The 21381-nt window shown below is 32.4% G+C and overlaps 2 protein-coding genes across 2 annotated transcripts; both read right to left on the reverse strand.

Moving 5' to 3' along the window:
* Window positions 1–4194: 4194 nt before the first annotated feature.
* Window positions 4195–8741, reverse strand: LOC129291267 (mitochondrial uncoupling protein 1-like). The gene is made up of 9 exons (XM_054928541.1): window positions 8449–8741; window positions 7409–7627; window positions 7227–7305; window positions 6915–7048; window positions 6717–6815; window positions 6511–6615; window positions 6047–6121; window positions 5537–5623; window positions 4195–5078 (listed from the first exon to the last, which is right to left on the reverse strand). Exons 1-9 carry the CDS (start codon window positions 8530–8532, stop codon window positions 5043–5045), a joined length of 918 nt encoding a protein of 305 aa, XP_054784516.1. The 5' UTR covers window positions 8533–8741; the 3' UTR covers window positions 4195–5042.
* A 10961-nt stretch (window positions 8742–19702) lies between these two features.
* On the reverse strand, window positions 19703–20612 carry LOC129291760 (3'-5' exonuclease-like). Its single transcript, XM_054929284.1, has one exon. The coding sequence runs from the start codon at window positions 20547–20549 to the stop codon at window positions 19914–19916; it is 636 nt and encodes a 211-aa protein (XP_054785259.1). The 5' UTR covers window positions 20550–20612; the 3' UTR covers window positions 19703–19913.
* Between the last annotated feature and the right edge of the window lie 769 nt (window positions 20613–21381).

The following is a 21381-nucleotide window of genomic DNA, read 5'->3' on the forward strand; positions in this document are numbered from 1 at the left end:
TCAAATCTTCATTTCTACATGTGCAGTAGTATTTTGGCCTTATATATATATATATATATATATATCAACATACCCAAATACTCAGGGACCAAAATATAAATCAAACATTTTTAACCATAAAATAGTGCAAGTGTGATGGCATGTAATCTAAAATTGACAAATCATATACTATTACATAAAATGAATCTAAACCAGAGGCCTACAGTAGAAATATGTTAATTCCTAGCCTCCTGAATCTTCTCCTTCTCAACGCCAGAGGTAGAGCATGAAAAGTGTTAAATAGAAGAGGTGAGTCTAGCTACTCAGTAACCAAGATAGAACTTACCCTATGCAGTTATATATCGATCATAAACCAAGTATATGCAAAGGAACCAAGTATGTAAAACATACTCACACATATCATAACTTGTCATTTCTCATTTAACAATATCTTTATCTCATATATTTTATCTCATACATACTAGGTGCATTACCGCCATATTTTTATATATGTGACCATGATCCATTATTTACACGATTGCCACAACTTAACACGTATGACATGTCATATATTTATTTACAATGATCAACTAACCTTATACCCTCCTTATTTTCTCAGATCAAAACTGTGGACTATAACACTGATTAGGGCTCCACCCATGTGACTGGATTACCAAGCTCATTAATCGTGAGGTGTAACCTAGTCAAAAATCACATGACTCACTCTTGAACCACGTCTTCCCCCATTCTTGAATCCTTAGGGTGTCTCATATCCTAAACTATTCTCCTCATTGAACTGGTGGAAATAGCTAAGTTTTAGTCCCTCGACAAATGGTGAGACACAGTTATACCCCCATGCACTGGAGGGCAACCTAAATATCATATGAATTTTTTCTCTACTCCCAATCCCTAGGAAAACTCTTGCCACTGATCATGCCATAATCAATACTCATTCGTTTTCACATTTGCATTTTTATTTACTCATTATCACAACAATTACATTAGGTTCACGACCGTGTGCTACTTAAGTATGTATTCTCATCATTTTCTCAACATTATTTTCACTTATCTCAAAATTCACTTCTTATTAATACATAATTACCTCTACACAACATCACATTCATTTTTCAAAAGCATAAGTATGTTCATAGTTCAAAAACTCTTTTAACTTCACATTTTGCATTTCAAGCCAAAAATAGCATTATACACATTCAAATTTTCATACACTTATTGAAACTAATATGAGGTTTCACATTGAAAATCAATCTCATATATGTAACATTCACAATTCACATTTAACAACTAATTAACATATGACTACTTAAAGTAGGGTTTTTCGATTACATCAAACCTTTGGGATGTCAAAAGTTTACCCCTTAATGTTATAGCTTCCAAGCTTGAATTTCTAAGTCAAGATAGATGTCCAAGAGCCAAAACTATAATCAACCAGGTTGAAATTTCATCAACATTATCAACTCAAACATTAAACCCTCATTCTCTACTTCTAAATTGCTCAATGTCCACTCCATATGAGTTTAAGCCTATGAATTGGATTTATTAGTTACCTTTAATCTCTAATAACATTAATGAACCATTAAATTTTTATTAATGGCATCACACTTTTCCAACCACCCATATTAATTACAAATTTTAGATATTAATGGTGTCCAACAACCCAAGACACCAAAAATTCATTATACTAGGTTTAAATACTCTAATATACTCCCATTAACTCCATTTGAGTTAATAAATTCAGAACCATAACCTATATGAATTAAAAATCATCTTTCACAATTAAAGCCTAACTATAAACTCATAAATGTGAAAGAAATAGAAAGATTAATGAGTGTGATACTTACCTTGGGTGTTTGTAGCCTTTAAAATACTCTCAATATCATCTACAAGTAAATCCTAATAGAGCTTGGTACGTCTTTCCATTTCCTCTTTTCTTTTCTCCCTTTTTCTGTTTCATTTTCACAACTGATATCTGCAAAAAGTGACCATGTGTCGTAGCGAATGCATAATACGCCACGACATATGGCACAGAGAGGTCCTCCCTCACTTCAAAAATGTCTGTGTGACACGGTGGATGATCTCCACACCGTGGCGTGTGGCACAGCAACATCACTCTTCATTTTTCTTCTCCTTTTGATGACCGGGTGGCCTAACTTATTACCGAACCCATAATTTGGGCTAAAAATATACTTATTAGACCTCCCTGGCCACGCATCACCTCAACTTACTTAATTACCCTAATTAGGTTTAATTAATCAGTAGATTAAAACTGGGACGTTACATTGTCTCTGCTTCATCTTCTTGTTCTCCTCCTCTTCTTCATGCTCTTCTTCTGCGCTTCTCTTTCTCCATCTCCTTCTCCTTGTCCTTCTCATCTGTCTTATTTCTTTTCGAATTTTTGTATGTGGGTTCCTTTGTTAGATGTGTTGTATGTGGGTAAGTTTCTTCTTCTCCTTGAAAATTTCTCCTCCCATATCTGATAGTTGAAATTGATGTGAGTTAATGTGCATAAATGATTGAGGTTTTCATGATTGAAGTCTTCATTTTTTTTGTTTTACGTGAGTATGGATGCTTACTCATGAATAAATGATAAATGATACTCCCTCCATTCAACAATGTAAGGCATTTTTTAAGGAATTGAATGTTCAAAAATGTAAGATATTTTAGTCTTTCGAGATACAATCATTGCCTTTTTTTCAAAAGTGTCCCTATTGATAATGATTTTATATTTCTTATAAGGTGTTTAATAGGAGTAAATATGAAAAAATAGGGTTAGTTTGAAAGTAGGTAACTATTTTATTGGGGGTGAGATTCAGTTAAAAATGTTTATATTTTTGAACGAAGGGAGTATATCATTTTTCAGTTGTGTTATAAATGTATAAATCAAAGTTGTGAATGACCATATAAAATTGTGAATATAAGAAAAATAATTATTGTTGGATAAAACATAACATATATATGATTATGATGTTTAAAAATAGACATGTTGATGAATGGTTATTTTATTGTTTCAGGTTGATGTGAGAAATGGTTGATATGTTGGAATGACACTAGAAAATTCAACCCTTCACATATTTTTGTTTTGTCAAAAGAGTTATAGGGCATTTTGATGTAAGTTGTAGATCATATAATTAACAACAAAATCTTAAATAGTTATTACTTTTTAAGGTTTTTTTGTCATTTAAATTAATAAAAGTTGTTATTTCTTAGATTAGAGTAGCAGTTCATTTTTACTGATTTAGTTAATTTACAAAGGATATTGATGAATTACAATTCCTTGTTGCGAATCTAGGGACAAAAGTTGTTAATATAGGAATAAAGTTATAAATGAAAAGTTATAAAGTTTTAAAACTTGATATACATCAAAACTTGTATATGCGGAATTGCAAATGACTATTAAATTATTATGAATTTAGAAATAAAGTTGTTAATATATAATGAAAATTGTGAATAAAAAGTTGTAAATTTTCAACACTTGATATATATTAAAACTTGCAGATGTAAAATTACAAATAACTATTAAATTATTACGAATTTAAAAATAAAAATTGTTAATATAAAAATAAAAGTTGTGAATGTAAAATTATAATTTTTTAACACCTGATGTATATCAGGACTCATAAATCAAGACTTGCTAATAACTATTAAATTGTAATGAATTTAGAAATAATTTTTTTTTAATTTGAATAAAACATAAAAGTGTCATTTTTTATAATTCTCTAATGACATAAACATTCCTTGAAATTTTAAAAAAATTATGCCATTTCATAAGATTAATATATTATTTAAATAATTTAAAAAAAATTATTATCATTTTGCCTCAAGCTGAGCTTTACAGATTTACACGTCAAATCTAATTAATGTAGAACTACTTTATTATTTTGTGCAGAAGACTTATTCATTGACTGGGACATTTTATTTCATAGGCGTTTATGTAATTTTATTTTCTACGGGACTGAGGGTGATAACTGATAAACAATATTTTTATGGGCCGAATTACTCAATTTACATTTAAATCACATCTAAAAGTTACTATAAGTCTAATAAAAGGATGAACGAACGCGAGGAAAGTAAAATCAAATGTGTTAAATAGTAGTAGTTTTCCTTTACTGAATTGATAGTCAAATGAAATGTTTTTCAAAACTATAACTTCTATTGCGGCAATTAGTCTTGCTGGACAGGAAAGGGGGAAAAAAAAGCACCAATAAATCCAGAATTCTTAAACTAAAATTTTAGATTTGCCCTCATGGATGAATCAATGATACAGTTTACCATGGTGATGACAACTGATGAATTGAAGCAAGTATAAAATCAGCGATTCAGAATGCAACCTCACAGAATAGATTGCAATTAAAAAATCCTTAGTACACATAGATCTAATTACTATTATTCCCGGCAGAAAAAAAAGAGTAAAAATCTATCCGTGACTAGATGGAGAGAATGGACCATTATTTTCCTGGGAGCACGTTCGGTGCTCATCAAGGGTGATTTCATCCTTGAACCACTTTGAAAATCTGGATGGTCCAGATTAAACTATTTTTTTATTTTTAAAATAAAAATTTATAAAATTTTTAATAAATATATTTATTATTAACACGTACCGTCTATATTTAATTAGATAAGTTTAAATTTAATATTAATTTTTTTATAATTTTTTATAAATTGAGGAAACAGATTTACTCTGAATGTTTTGAATCTAATAGTATAACAAGTTAAAAATTTTAAATCTGAATAAACAAACTAAATCTATATGATCAATTTATAAAAAATTATAAAAAAATTAATATTAAATTTAAACTCATCGGATTAAATATAGACGGTATATGTTAATAATAAACATATTTATTAAAAATTTCAAAATTTTTATTTAAAAATAAAAAACGTAATTTAATCTGGACCGTCCAGATTAAATCTGAACGGTCCAGATTTGTTCAGGGATGCTGAGCACGCAGTGCTCATCCCCCCGAATGTGCTCCCTATTTTCTCAACAATATCGATCTATTTGCTGCCAGTCCTTCTCAGATAATCCAACTTACATTTGGTCGCGTTCAGGATGACTCTATTTTTTGGGCGACCTTCTTAGCCTGGCATTAGAAGATAAGAATTAGAAAGCATAATAGTATTTGATTCGTATATTATACATACACACACTGTTTGATGGTTTCCTACACTGTTCTCCATGCGAATTTATGCAGAATCAAGGTCACTATTTAATACAAACTCTTTTTATCTGCCACTCTATCTATTTGAGCACATAATAAAAATTATCTGTGGATTGTCACTTGAAATTAAAAGCTTCATAGATGCAAGAGCTTGACTCTAGCTGGTAGGCCTTTGATCAAGGTAAATATATCTTAAATGAAGAAAGGAAGAAGTTGCCTAAAAGATCCCTAGTCTGACCCATTTCTATTTTCAACATTTCAGCATTCATATGCCTAATACCCCAGAAAATTTCTTGGGCAAGTTACAGTTTTTCTATTCTCTACAACACGAATGGCGTATGCCAAGATAATTTAAGAGCATAACACAGTTCAAGTTTTACCTGTTCTAAGGTGAGAAACATGATCACATTCCATGATCCTAGCCGTCCGAAATTGGGGATAAACCCCTTATAAAAGGCAAGAGGTCCCTGAAAAATATTAGACTCCAATCAGATGAGAGAAATCATAAATGATACCCACTGACAATGCTGTTGCTTGTCTATCGAAATTTAATAATAGACGAAAATAACAGACCCCAGACCGTCCAACTAGAAGGAAAAGGCATATTTTGTACCACAAACGAGAATAATCAATGATATTTTGACATGGAAGTAGTGTTAACAAAGTAAAAAGTGTCATTCAAACTAACAAACTGAAGAGGGAATCGTTCAGCTGGATTATGCTTCAGGATTATGCCTACCACATACAATGAGATATGATAAAATTCTCTGAACTCTAAGCGCTCTAAACCATCTTGATAGCCATGGGTCCACATACTTAGGGCATATACCTAAAGCAGATGGCAATGTTACCTAAGTGAATCATGTGGTGGAAGCAAAAAGAAAGCATACATCATTCTTCAAAGTTTTGACGAAACAATCAAGGGTACTTTTGTAGGTTGAATCGCCCATCATTCTGGATTTGACCTGGATATACGAACCAGAAGTAAAGCAGAAGAAATGAATTAGTGCAATGTTAACACTGCAAGAGAAGGAGAACGGTTGGCAACGAAAATATATATAGGATTAGTCACATAATCATAACGATCAGAAGAAAGATAAGGCTATTCCCTCGTATTCATCAACCAAAACGGACTGTAACAGGCCCACTTGTTGACAAGAATCCTTATTAAGCTCTAGATGCCATTACTAATCCCACCGGTTTCTAGTAATGACTGGATTATGAGCTTATCATTATTGAACATAACAAGAGAAGCACAGAATTCATGGTGAAGGCGCAAGCATATATATGGACACTAAGGTAAATCTATGCTAAATAAGTTATATGTATTCTTATGTGGACGACAGGGAGTTACCACATCAACTGGGGAGCCAATGCAGACAGCGAAAAATCCTGCCCCTAGCCCAGCAAGTAGATGAGTTACCACATTGTCGGTGAAGCCTGGAATTTTCAAAATGGTCTGCGGCATAAAGGAAATTCATTAGATATAGAAAATCACAAGTTAGGGAGAAAATTGGAAATTGAATCCAAAAGGCAAGAATCGAACGTCTTATACATTACCTGTTTCACTTGATCATAGCTGGCTAGTTCTGCAGCATTAATAATAGCATTTCTTGCAACATTGGGGCCGAGACCGGTCCAAAGAGCCCCAATTCCTTCCTGTGTTTTAGATACATGATTGATAATAAATGTTGATGAGCTAGAAAGACTACTATATTTTTTTTCCCTTTTGAAAATCACAAGGTTAAATTTACAGACCTGTCTCACAATCGTGGAATAAGCATTTAAAGATCCAGAGTACCGTCTGGGCACACCGGGAGGTAATTTTCCTTCAGCTTGAAGTCTAACCTTTACAAGGTCGGTTGGATTTGCTATTGTAATTGCCACAGCACCTGTCAATAAGACAAGTGAAAACGCATGGAGATCGTAGTTCAAGTAATTTCCATTGTGCATGTGACATAAATAGCAACAATTCCTGCTAGAATGGGCAAAAGTCTGCATATATAGCAGCAAAGTCATTTTAATAGCACATAAATAAAATATTCCTGCAACACTGAGTACTGGACTCACCAGTGGTAAGGGCGGCAAGAATTTTCTTTGACAATGGAACATCTCCTACGAAATCCTTTCCAACATAGAAATTCTTGACCTATGGAAGAAATCTTATCATTTAAGTGTTTGGCCCGCATAAGTAAGCAGCACGCATGAACTAAAAGAATTCAAAAGTCTATGTGACAAAGTTTTAAACTCACAGGCTCATATAACCCAATTCTTAAACCTCCATACACACATTGACGATGTAGTCCTGGCACAATGCCCTTCCAGAGAGCAGAAAGACCTTCTTCCCTGGCAATGGTACCAACTGTACCCAGCAAACCCCTATATTTAGGTAAGGTCACTGCTTCACCAGCGACTGCTTGTTTTTGGATCTGGAGCCTTACTTTAGCAGTGTCCAAAGGGATTGTACATATCTATTCAGAATACAAGAACTGAGTGTCAATAAAAACCAGAATTGAGTAATTATCAGAGCGAAACAATATGTGAACTGAATTCACGAAAGAAAATCGGTAATTTAAAGCAAATTCCAGGTCGATCTCTCCAGTGAACAACTCTGGACGGTTTTCCATAAGCCTAATTCATATTACAGCTCCATACACTTCCACAATGCAATAGCTATCTTGGAAAGTAAATGTTCAAATTTGACAAAGTTCAAAACATATAACCAGGTAAGTCTGCAGAAGCCAGAGATTATTCAACCAGACCCTTGTCTGCCATATGTATAGTCAGCACTGATAAATGATTTCCAATCACTAGCAATCAATTTGTACCACTAAGCTAGTTCCAATATGTAAAGAAACCGCCAGGATTCAGAACTGCATGCTAATAATCAAATCAGAACAGTTAATATGATTTCTTGTTTGTCATTTATTGACCAGTAAATAAGATTTTTTTCGGTGCGTATTCAACTAATCTACCGGAAAACTAATTTTAGCTCGAAACGTAGTCAGACGACCGGGAAGTAAGGCAAAAAAAGATGAAGCGACCAGAAACCAAGAAACCTACCAGAGTCTCTTGCACATTAGATCCATATCCTTTCAGGAATGAAAATTACAAACCAATAACAATATTAGCAACGAATTGTCTTCTACATGAATGAGGCCAAACATAATTAAAGAATACAGAAAAGGTGACCAAATAAAAAAGGCACGCCCAGCTAAAATTAAAACAGATAGTGGCTATTAAAAATAAATAAAATAACAAAGCTAGAGGAACCAATCAAGAATTGAATTACCTCAGCAAAACATGCAGCGAAAGCACTGCTGGCAAAAGTTCCAGCGAAGGAGATATCAGATTTGGACTTGCCATCGGCAACCATGGCGTCGCAGAGACCCAAAAATGATCAAATCACAATGAAAACAGAGTGCTTGGTGCAGTGTAAGATACAGAGAAAATCAAAACCAATAGTGCAGATGAAAGAGGTGGGAGATCTTGGGATTGATTATTATAATGATACAGAGAAAGAAGAAGACGGGATGTGGGTGCAAGCAGGGGATTTCTTGGGAAAGCGAACAACAAAGTGAAGAAGATTGCGTAACTTTTTTTGTTTTCTAAATCGTGCAACGGCTCAGCGGCGGGCACTTTTTTTTTTTTTTTGGGTAAAAGGCGGGTACTCATTTTTGGTTCCCAAGGCCACATGCTTTTTTGGTCGAAAATGCTCTATCGAGTTTTGCGCTTAACAAAAGTTTGATCGTTGATGATTTTTTTTTTTTTTTTGCCCAGTGATCGTTGATGATTATGAACAAGTGATTTATATAGTTTTTTATATTTTTATTAATATATTGATGATAATTTCTAGTTTCTAATTTTTAACAATTTTTTTACTTGTGAATTGATAATATACAGTTACAAGTTACCAGGTTCAATTTATTACCACAATTATATACGTCCAATTAACTAATTTTTTAACAGAATAACTTCTTAAAATTTTGGTTTGTGTATTTTTTTGTGTATTTTCAGAAAGAAAAAAATGATATGAAAATAAAAAAATATATAAACTATTTTTTATTCATTTTCCCTCATTTTTAGAACTTTTAAATTTTAAAGAACGAATGGGGTAATTACATAATATAATATAATAACATACTAATTTAACAAAAAATAATGTAGTAATTTATACGAATTTACTTGCATGTAGTATCAAAAATTCAAATATTGTGTATAATTTTTGTTTTCCTTCTTAATTTAAATATTTTTCCTCTTAATTTTGCTGAAGGAAAATAAATAATGATGTCATTTTTGTTTTGCCTTATTTTAGAGTGATACATTAATACCACTGATATATAATCAAATCTAATTTGTTAAACCTAATTAACAACACTATCGTGTTACTTTAAAGTTATTGTCCAAAAAATTAAGCCATCATTGTCTAATATTAAGGCTGTTATAACTTATAAATAATAAAACTGAGAAGAAAAAAGAGAAATTAGAATGAAAAAAAAAATGAGAGCAGTAGAAAAGGCTTTCTTATATTTATTTGCAAGCATTGATTTACAACTCAAATTTAGTTAAAATTTATAAATTAATTAATGATAAAGAAGATATTAAACAATATTGAAGAGATAATGCATATCCATTTGATTTATACTCATAAAATATTCTTATTCATTATGTCATCACTTTACATTTTGTTTGGATTTGATTTTTTTTTTTTTTTGGCCCCCGCACTCACACAAACAAAGAAAAGAAAAAGACGCATTCTAAGTTTCAAGTGATTATCCGTCACGTTTGAAACATTTGCTAAATAAAAATTATTAAAGTTCTACCAAAAAATCGCTCATATATTCAAATTGTTAGGCTGGAAATTATGATTATAGAGATGGATAAGAATACAGTCATCTACAGATCAGTTCCTAAAGTTTTTCTTTGTTGACCAGGAGTCTACTAATGTCTGAATTGTTTATAATTTTAGTTTAAGGCAATTAATTAAATTTTTAAACCTTTTCTCAGTGTCATACTTGGATTTCTAAAGATTTGGATTTGGACCAAATTTATTATTGAGATACATAAAAATTTTATGCCGCAAATTTTTCATTACAATTCCTTTAAAATTTCAAATACTCAATTAATCTCAACCATCTTCTTTTAATATCACCAAACATGTGAACAAGTTATATAAGTAGGTACAACTCATTGGTAATGGTGTAAAATTTTATATTACCTAAATAAGGAATTTTAAATACAAAAATTTTATGTGAGATTTTGAAACTATTTTATAACAATTAAATGAGAATCTTCAAAATGAAGTTAATTTGAACAAGGAGTTGTATTAATATTTACATATTCATTCTCATGTGCACTTTTAGATGGTGCTTAATTGAATTGATGGATTTAGATTTAAATTTTATATACAAAATTTTACATTTAAAATTATTTATTTGGATGGTATAAGAAATTTTAGAAATAAGTTGAGATTCCAAATGAAAATTAAAAATAAAAATAAATTTACTTTTATTTTTAAATCAGTAAGATATGAGAACAAGAATGATGAGAGAAGAGGTACAAAAAAGTTGAAGTGCTAAAATTTTAAATAATTAGAATATAAAGTTTTTGAAATTAAAGACAAATTATAATAAAAATTAAATAGATTGATAAAATTCAAATCTATAGATTTATATATACAGGGAAATTTGACCCCAATCCAAATTTAAATCTCCATTAGTCCAAACACAAAACATTTTTGGGAAAAATGCATCCACATTATAAGGTCTATGTAAGAATGTATAATAATTATGGAAGAATATTATTAACAAGTTTTAAAAAATCTGTAGCCACTAAATTCAAACTAGTTAGTTAATCCCATGAGATAGTCTAGATTAATTAATAACAATGATTGGCAGAAAAAAGTCATCCAAAAATAAACTGAGAAACTTTATTTGGAAGGATCAAATTCCCGCTTTAATTATGCCATTCATACCCACCACGAAGTGGCATAGTCATTTATCAGATTCCAATATTCCATAGAAACTCGTAAATTATGTAGCCCACAAAAAGTGAAATGTACATTCCGGTGATATTTGCATGTTTGAAATATGGTACGCATCCATCCCCGTTCTCAGAACAAAAGTTGTGGGTAGCACGTTATCAATCTAATTCACTTTCTTAAAATGGCCGTGCACATATTTTCACGTGAAGAAACAAGACGTTAAAATGGCATGAGATAATCAAAATAGAATAGATTAGCCACACTAGCTTTCATTGTAATGACCTTATGCATCCGAATCTCAGAGGCTTATTATATTCATGTTAGAATGCCGACTCACAAGTCTAGCAATTGTTTATAGTTCCCTCAGCAGGACAGTGAATAGAACATCCACAAAATCCTTCTCAGCTTCAGAGCTTAGAGAACTCAGCTGTCCTTTTTATCCACAAATACTGTCAATGAAATTTGTTTCCGTGTTGGGATGAAGCTCTTTCCTTATCAAGAGTTGACGTCCCCGGTGGCTCCACTTCATAATACTTTACTCGGCCGCCTATTTATCAAAACCCTCCATAATAGCCCTTTCTATGACACCAGTCTCTTAATGAAAACACCAAATAACCCCACACTATTAAGTGGGAGAATCCATCCCAAAAAATAAGAATACTAAGTGGGAGAGCCCTTCACACTTATAAACCCCACACTATTTGTGACTCTTTCCAATGTGTGGAAACTCATGACAACATAAGACTGATCCTAGACCACCAAATAACCCAAAGTTCTAAAATTGTAACGAGAATGTCAGTTTGAGAAAAACTCCTATATATAAAAAGCCTATAGGAGATACTTGCAGGAAAACCTACGAGTCAACCTCATTTTGCATGGACGTCCTTGAATTATATAAGGTTATCGTTATTGTTTGAGTCAAATGCTACGTCTGCGTTAAAGTCAATAATTTGAGTCAAAATTGATGGGCTAAATCAATAAACCTAAAAAATCTTAGTAACAGGTTTAGAAGTTTAGATAGAAGATTTTCCTGAGAAATCCAGGTCAAAGCCTAAACCCAAATGGGCCGAAATACCCGAACTCTTTCCTTCCGATCCCCTGTCATTTTGTTTTTCCCTCTCGACTGGTATCATCTTATCCTTGAATAGTGCAAATAGATTCCATGTGGTTCATTTATGTGTAGTATTTGTATTGTATTAGTGCTCTTGTTCTAGGTGGCCGTGTCATGCTAACCTCTTCATCAAAATTACAAGCAATAACTATTTGAAAACAAAGCTTTGACCGGAAAATTTATAAAAAGAAAAAAGATTAATAGTACTGGATTGCAAAGTTCGATACTTGATAGAAAATTAAAAAAAAAAGTAGAAAATGAACATAAGTGAGCACCAAAATGTTAAATCTATATGTGAAAGAGGGATGTTCATGATATAATTAATTTTTCAATCACTCGGCCATCACACTACCTCGAAACAAAACATCGAAGCAAAAGCATGAAACTGAAAGTAGATATTTAAGTGCCAGTCACGTTCCTTGTATAGGATTCCATTTAGTAGCGAACAACTGCTAATTTCCGTCTGTTTCACTTCAATTTAATATTAACTCTTGGACTAATACCCAAGTGTGTGAGACCTATTATGGAAGTATTTGATAAACATCTTTTCAAACCAATTGTCAAAGCCGAAGTTGAGACCACGGAAGCTTTAAGGATGCTCAGTACCTGCATTGTAAATGAGTCTAAAAATCAAGTGGGGGAAATTGCAACCACGTACCATGCAATAAATCTGAATCTTGGGTAAGTAAAACGTGTGGAAATTAACAAAAAAGACTCGTAGACACGTACTTGTACCCCAATGCAGATGGTTCTTTCTTCCAAGTCACGGTGAGGCACCTTGGATTCTATTAAAGATGATAAAGCATCGTGAGATGAAAATGGTTTCACCGACAAGTCAATCAGCAACCATGAAACGTCGTTCTACTCTTGGCATATCTATGGCCATGGTCTGATTTTTCCAACGTTGGAGACTTAGGGCCACACATTCTCACTCGTTTCAAAACAGTGCCACTGCCCTACTATACAATCTTGCATCTGTAGTCAAATAATAATCTGAACCGAAACAAGCGTGACGATAAGATCAACTTAACTCGGACGGACGCCTCAGTTCACCGATAGGTAACATCTGGTTCTTCACCTTAAAATATGGGGCTATTACAAGGGTGGCGAACATATTCTTCACTTTCTTTGACTTAAAGTCTTTGGTTGAATCAAAATCAATCAAACTGTTATACAACCTGTCGACACAAGCCAACCCAGAGTTCCCTTTTAAAACTCTTTCTACAGGTCCTAGTGGGAATGTCAAGAAGCAAAGAAGCTTCTGGTCCATGAAATCTTCGTCAACTTGAGCAAAAAGTATTTTCGACCTTGATTTTGCCATCAATACCTTAAACTTCAGCATCCTAACACTTCTATACCTTGCCAACCAGTTATGTTGAACGATGTTTCGAGTTCCCAACTCTGTGTTCCTTCATTGACAAGGAATCTGAGAGTGCCGTGTTCGAGATTAACATGCACTTGAGCAGGTCCACAATCTTCAAAAACATGATAAGGCATCTGATGATGAGAGATATATAGGGAATGAGATTTCACAGTGACAATTAACGTTTCCAGAAGCTCACCTCATTTGAACTAAAAACCACAGTGGACTCCGTACAGGCGGATCTTTAAAGCGTAGATTCTTCAGAAGACACAATGTGTTGTGTTCAGATCAGCAGGAAGTACATTAAGATCGTCAGAAATAATAAAAGATGCCATCTCCTTTTCATAGCCTTCCCTTGTATCATCTCGCATTTTGGGAAGGTATGAGATGAAGCAATATTAACAGTGCAGTTGAATAGGGTTTGTTTAATAAGGATAACAAAAATGTAAAATGAGTTGGAAAAGAGATTATTACCTCCAGTATCACCACTCACATTTTCATCTGATGATCCACTAACCTGAGGACCGAATAACGGTGATTTGCCAGGCGTCAAAATGTTGTCAAACCCCACCAGGGAATCTTCTCTCAAAAGACAACCCTTATAACCATAATAGTTGTTTGGCTCGGTGTTATCAATGTTGAGTTTGAGATTCTGATTATAACGTTCCATTGAGCTCCTTGGCTGTAGAAGCATATGCTTGCATGTCTCTGAATTCAAATACAAGGGATCCAGATTAGCCACATTTTCATACAGTGAGCTTATGCATCCGAATCAACAAAGGCTACAAGTTTGAATCCTGAACTCACAAGTCTAACAATAGTTCCCAGCTGTAATGTCAAGAAGCTTAAAAGAAAATCCACGAAATCCTTCTTCGCTTCAGCATAGAGCACTTTATTTTTCTCTTTGTCCACCAGAAGCCTCATTAAGATTTGTTTCGGTGTTGCAGATGAAGCCATGCAGCAATCCTAAACCGCCAAACCCGATAACCTCGTGAAATTCCAACGAGGACCTGAGGTTTTAGAATTTAGAACTAGAAATATCGATGAGGGTTTTATAAAGGAGTATCTCTTTATCACTAAGGAATACTCCCTCTAAATCACATCACAATATAATATAAGGCAAATCTTACTAGTTCAAAATATAGAACCTTAGATAATGCATTGAAATTTTAATTTCTATCATCAAGCTTTTTATTTAAGATATTTAATGAAAGTATAACGAAAAAAAATAAAATTTTAAGAATTTAATGTTTCACTAACATTATTTGTAAATTATAATTATCAATTATTAATTATGACTTATATTGTGAGAACAAACAGAGTCACTTTTATGTGTCTGATGGTTATTAATATTAATATTATTAGCGATGGTTCTTGATCATTCAAACTGGTGATATTATGAAGGCTTTGTGGCTCCTCATCATCATTCAACTTTTAATTAGGGTTAACGTCCTTGTTGCTGGTAAATGCCGTTGAATCTGCACTCTTTTAGAAGTCAAAAAGTTCTTGCATTGATTGCCCATGTTTGCCTCTTTGTCTCCTTCTTTCCATGGCGATGGCTAATTGGTTCCACTGCGCTAATCAGTGTTGAAGGAGTCAGGAGACAGTAGAGACACCACAAGTATTGTAACGAATGATAAATTAAAGTTGATCTCATAAAAAATTAAGTAAATTGATAAATAAACATTAAATACCCAATTAAGTCAAGTGAATTAATCACATGAGAGTTTGAAACCTAAAAAAATTAGCAATTAAGATTCAAAACAAATAATTCCACCAAACAATAATTTCATAAAAGAGATTATCTAAGCTCCTACGCCTTTGTTTACTTCTTAGAATCTATTTCTTCCAAATTACCTAAGAGTAATTTTGTTTGATTAATCTAGAGTCTAATTATTGTCTTTTGAATCAATTACAACCCTCTCTTAAATAAGAATGTAAGTGTTAACACAATTATCCAAGAGGCATTTAAAATTCAACAATCTATATGATATATGAGTTCAAGACATATATTCTTATCCTAATAGTAAATTAGAATAAATTCTAATCTCATATTACCTAATCTCAAGGTTCATTTAAGGTTTTACTTTTCAAGATAAACCCTAAACCCCTCTCAACTCAATGGTGGCCAATCATCAAGCAAGTATAGTAAATGAGATTAAGTAATCCAAAACTAACATTAATCATAGAATCATTGGAGAAAATAATATCTAATATGTAAACAAATTCATAGTTGCTTAGGTTATAAAGAAAATTTAGCAATACAACAGTAAACTCAATCCCATAATAGTAAAATGAAAGAACAAAATCAAAAACATTGGAGAAGAAAGAAAAAAAAAAAATTAAACTAGAAGCAATCACAAATTAAAATGTGGATAAACCATCTTCCTCCAAGTTCCTAGGTCAGTGCCCAACCTTCAAAATCACCTCCTCCAGTCCAAAGAACTTCCCAAAAGTTGAACTACTTAAAACCCTTGCATTTTCTTGCTTTTCTATCTGAAAAACTAATGTTGTACGTTTTTGGTGTGAAATCTGCTATAGTACCCACTACAACGAGCTTTGTTTCTGTTTAGAATTTGCTTTGTAACACAGACTAGCTGTACTGGCTGCTGTAGCGGGTGATCATTAAAATTTAATTTCTTCATTAAATTCATTATATTTCCTTCTTCACCTCTTCCAAACTCTTGTAAATTTTTTTAAAATTTAAAATGACTCAAATTGACAATAGACATTACTCTAAAACAAAATCAAAACACAATATTTACAAGAAAGCTAACTAACACTAAAATAAATACTAAACACAAGATAAATAAATAAAAATAACTAGACTCTCTAAAAGATCAATAAAACTCTTCAAAATATATATATATATAAAAAATAGTTAGCAGTAGCCACTATTTACCAGCCACTCAAAATTGATGTTGCTAGGAAAAACCGAAAATAAGATTTAATTGACTCTAATCAATTGTCAAAGCCTAAGTTTAGATCGGTGAAGCTTGTAGATCCAAATATAAGTAATTTTTAAAAAAAATCACATATGAACAAAGTCATCATTCCTATAAAAATATACTCCTATCTAAAAGTGTATAAAATTTTATATATGTCCCTATATAAATAGAGTAATAAATAATGTGTTGTTTTTTCCTTTTATCCCTAGTGCCAATTATCAATGCACTCCATGAGGAGTGAAAAATACATTTATACAAAGATCTAAGTTAACAAATATAAGGAGTAAAATGGAAAAAAAATTACATGAACTAAGTTGCTTAATTATATTTTGAACTAGTCTTATTAGGGGCAAAAAGAGAAGATTAATTTTAGTCATAGTTATAAGGCATTATACTTTTTTTTTTTGGTTATGTTCATCTTTATTAGAGGCTTAAGGTGGAAACTTTGAAAATAGAGTTAATAAATTTTAAAGTTTTTCTTAATTAGAGTAAGCATTTTCTCATGTTATCTTGGTTGGAAATATAAGCAACTTAGTATTTATAATTATTTTTTATTTTACCCCTTTTATTTGTTAACATGAATTTTTGCATCTATGAATTTATAGTCATCTTCTCACTCATCATAAATTAGAATTAAAAATAAAAAAGAAAAAAATATACATACATATATATATATATATATATATATATTTATATAAGAATTTAATGATATCTTATTATTGTTAAACAATACTTATAACTAAGTTCGAAATTAGAACACGAAAATGTAACAATATATGGTCTTGATTACTTCAACTCTTTAAGATTTTTAGGAATAGCTTTCTCATAATAATCATTCTATACTTCAATAGAAGCATATTTTTTTATAATTTTATTCTAATATAAAAAAAATTGTTAGCAATAATTATGTGAAATGTTTCTCCTACAGTAATCAGCATTCTTTAAAAATAAAATCTTGGCATTTGCTTTCAAGTTTCTTTTCTTTTCTTCTTCTTTTTCTTTTTCTTTTTCTTTTTCTTTTTCCCTTTTTGCTGGACCACATGCTTTCAAGGTTTGAAGAAGTTGGTTTCTTTGTGGACTGCAATGCGCACTAATGTGAATAAAACATCATGTCGCTGTGCTCAAAAAAATTTATAATTAAAAATTTTATGTGTTAAAATTTAAATTGAAAAGGGGGGGGAAAACTTATTAGGCTAGGTTTGAAAATCAAAGACCTAATGTAATCATGGGCTTTTTGGGCCCTGCCCTATAGGGTTGTGTCCACCTTATTTTCCAGCTCTACATCTAAATATAGTATAAATTTAAATATTAGAGGAAATCCAAATTCCGAAGAGGCAGATGAAGAAATGGCTTTTGGAGAAGCCTAGAGAAGCTGCTAATCATTTACTTATTGACTCCAAATCACTTGGTTTTAATAGCACCACCTCAATGAATCCATAATAGTCTTGATCCTATTTATAAAAAAAAAATTAATTTGAATTTTATTTATAAAACACTTTACTATTTTTATTTTTTTTACTTTTTTTTTGCTTTCATTAAATGTTTGGAAAATATATTTTTTCTAAAGAAGCAAAAGGTGAAATCTAATAAATTTTAAAATAGGATTGATAAAATTTAAAGCTTTTCTTAATTTTAATAAAATATGTTAAAATAATTTATAAATAAAATTAAAGAAAGTATATTTTACTGCAACCATTCAAAACTACTAGAGGTTAACCTCCTATTTTGCAATCGTCATCATTTGAGTGAGCGAGACTAGTTTACCCTTTTCTTGATACAATAAATATTGGTGCTTCATTTGAAATTATTTTTTTCTGAAATGATCTTGATCACTCTGACGTTATCCTTGCACATTTTTAAGAAAATCTTTTCTGTTTTGTAAAGTTGATTAAATCCCAGGAGAAGGTGGCTCTTGTTAAAATATATCTCATGCTAAGAATATGCTATGTCTTTTGTCATAATCAACTAGATGCGCTCCTCATATAACCTGAGCGAGTATATGGCCAATAGAAAGAAAAAGACTTTGAAATGTTAAACGGTCAGACTCTATTGCGCTATCCAGGCGAAAGAATTGCTTCAAGGCCCACGACAAATGTCTATTCTTACCCAGATAGGGACCGGCCTTCAATTCCAGAGATCAATTCTTAAAAAATCTCCAATAAAACTATTTGTACTTGAACAAAGGAATACACTCAAGACAAAACAAGTTCCAATTAATTGAATGCTAGAGTGAAAAACAAAAACAAAAATCTTTAAATCTGTCTTTTTCTTTTTTGGTACAAACCTGCTTTCATGTCTGTAAATAACATATTTGACAACTTTCACAAGTCAAGTGCGGTATCCCTGTCTTCCAACTAATTTTAGTAAAATGTTTCGCCAGAATTCTTTTATGCTAACAATATGATCATTACGGACTGGGGAGATTACACTCTGTTCTCTCAAAATTTGTGAAAATTTAATAATATATATGTTTTTTAATTTTGACTTTATTAACTGTCTTCCAATAATGGAGCATCTACAAATTAATCACTAACAAAGTCATCATATTATCTTTCACCAAAAAAAATCACATTATCACATTATGATCGAAATCAAAGTCGCACCTAAACAAGGTATGGCTTATATGTACACGTAATATTTGCCTCTACCTACTTTCTTTGATTGGGTATGAGATGGACTCCTCCAATCCTATTATTATTTGTGTTTGTGAACTCTTTCAGAATGTTATGAGTTCTACATTAAGAGGTTATATTGGTGGAGTATGGATTATAAGTCAGACACCCTCTCCCTATAAGACACCTTTTGGGGGTGAGTTTTAATTAGAAGGTTTATGGTCGTAACATTACAGTGCTCAACTGACTTATAATCCACACACCACCAATATAGCCTCTCAATATAGAACTCATAAAATAGCTCATCCTTCAAAAGCCGGCATCCGTCCATGAACAGTACTTCTCAATGAGAGCACCAATGTTACGACTACAAACCCTTTAGGTAGAACTCACTTTCAAAAGATGCGTTGTAGGGAAGGAAATTCAAACTTATAAACTATACTTCATCAGTGTGGCTTCCCAACACAACAGAGTCAATCAATTAAACCATTCATCATCAAATAGTCAAGTTGTACAACACACCAAGAGATGACATTGGTAACGTCACTTCATACAACGTAGATAGAACAACTCAGACATGAAAAACAGAAAAAAGTTTCATCAAATACAAGCTCACTCAATGAAATTTACATAAAACAGAAACACACATCGCTCTAAAATTGACTTATGCATGAGCGGTGCCACTACTCAAATCAATCAAGTATTGGTCCCAAATTCTGAATCACAAGCAATCCACATGGCTAGAGTTCGCCAGAATACAAAAGCCTTCCAACTTCAAAAGAAATAAAGGCATCGATGCAAGCATACTTTACCTGCTCAGAATTAAGCCACGGATTGTCCCATCTGCTTCTGCTAATACTCTTTGGCTTCTCAATTTCCTTCTCAAGAACACGCAGGGCCAAAGTCTTGAGTCCCGATTTCTTCAAATCCTTGTCCCCCAACTTGTCAGCCGCCAGATCGCGCAGATCAACGTACGTAGCCACACTTAAGTCGTAGTCACACACAAGTTTCTCCACATCCTCTTCAATCCCAACGCCCACAAACTTGTGATTCGCGTTTCCGAGAAAACTGATCAGAGATTGGGGGATGTTTGGAGCGTGGAGGATTTGGAATATGAGGCATCGAGGGCCGACACAGAGTTGTAATATGGCAACCGGATTCTGCATATTGCGCTGGAAATTTGGGCGCCATTCAACGTCGAGGCCGACGATAAGAGGTTGAGGGAGGGAATGGAGGTTATGGGTCTCGGAGAGCCAGGAATCGACCATCGAAGGGGAAGAAGTGAGCAATGTGTGAATGTTGTGAGTGTAGAATGTAACATCGTAGAGATTGTGAGAATCGTAGGGAAGGGCGTGGTCTACTATGGCTATGGACATTTTGGATTTGCAGAGTAACAACGAGATTGAGAAGTTGAGTAGTGGAGGGTGGACTTCGCAATGGGGAAGAGAGAGTCGGAGTCAAAATTCAAAATATATTTATTATTTTAATTAATTTATTGTTTAAGATTATTGTTACAATTAAAAAAAATATTATTTTGTATTTTTTTTATCATTTGTCAAGGTATCTCACAGCTAGAAGCTACGAGAGTAATTCTTCAAAAAATCTTAGAGCCATAAATATTTACAACAATTAAATTGTAGAATGATATTTAAGAGATTTAAAGTTCTATTATACTCTACCCATTTAATTGTGAGGACATTATTTTAATTTAAGGTTTACCTGTGATTTGCATTAGATGGGTTAAGTTTTTTTAAAACATTATAAATTAATTTACATTGTTTTTTGACTAAAAATAATTTATTTGAATTCAATATCATCCCTTCTTCACTAGAGAAGCATTGAAGAAAACTCAACTCTATACTTTTACTGTTATACTCATACATATGAGGCAATGTTTTTTAGGATTCATTTGTCCGAGATAAAAAAAAAGTAATTTTTAAGTAATTTAGAGATTTTATAAAAATAAATTTATTTGGGAGAATTTCAGTTAAGGATCTGAAAAAACACATAATTTTTTCTTCAAAAAATTTGAAACTTCAATTCAAAAAGCAAAAAAGACAAAAATACTCTTTGTTCAAATATTTAAAAAATCGCCAACCACTGTCGTTGAAACACCACCGCCGGTAACCGAAGCCTCACCAATGACAGTAACCACTGAACCTCAATTGCTAATCCTCTGACCACCAGTTGGATCACCACCAACGGTGG

Source organism: Prosopis cineraria, unplaced genomic scaffold (genome assembly GCF_029017545.1).
Source record: "Prosopis cineraria cultivar Desert tree isolate PC_DT_omini unplaced genomic scaffold, ASM2901754v1 PC13, whole genome shotgun sequence".
Classification (NCBI taxonomy): Eukaryota; Viridiplantae; Streptophyta; class Magnoliopsida; order Fabales; family Fabaceae; genus Prosopis; species Prosopis cineraria.

Bases quoted from the DNA above. Each gene is read 5' to 3' on its own strand.
- LOC129291267 (XM_054928541.1), bottom strand. From the start codon at position 8,532: ATGGTTGCCGATGGCAAGTCCAAATCTGATATCTCCTTCGCTGGAACT. The intron at 6,616-6,716 runs GTAATGTATAAG...TTTATGCCGCAG, and splicing joins GCTATGATCAAGTGAAACAG to ACCATTTTGAAAATTCCAGG. The intron at 6,122-6,510 runs GTAACTCCCTGT...TCGTATATCCAG, and splicing joins TTGGCTCCCCAGTTGATGTG to GTCAAATCCAGAATGATGGG.
- LOC129291760 (XM_054929284.1), bottom strand. From the start codon at position 20,549: ATGTCCATAGCCATAGTAGACCACGCCCTTCCCTACGATTCTCACAAT.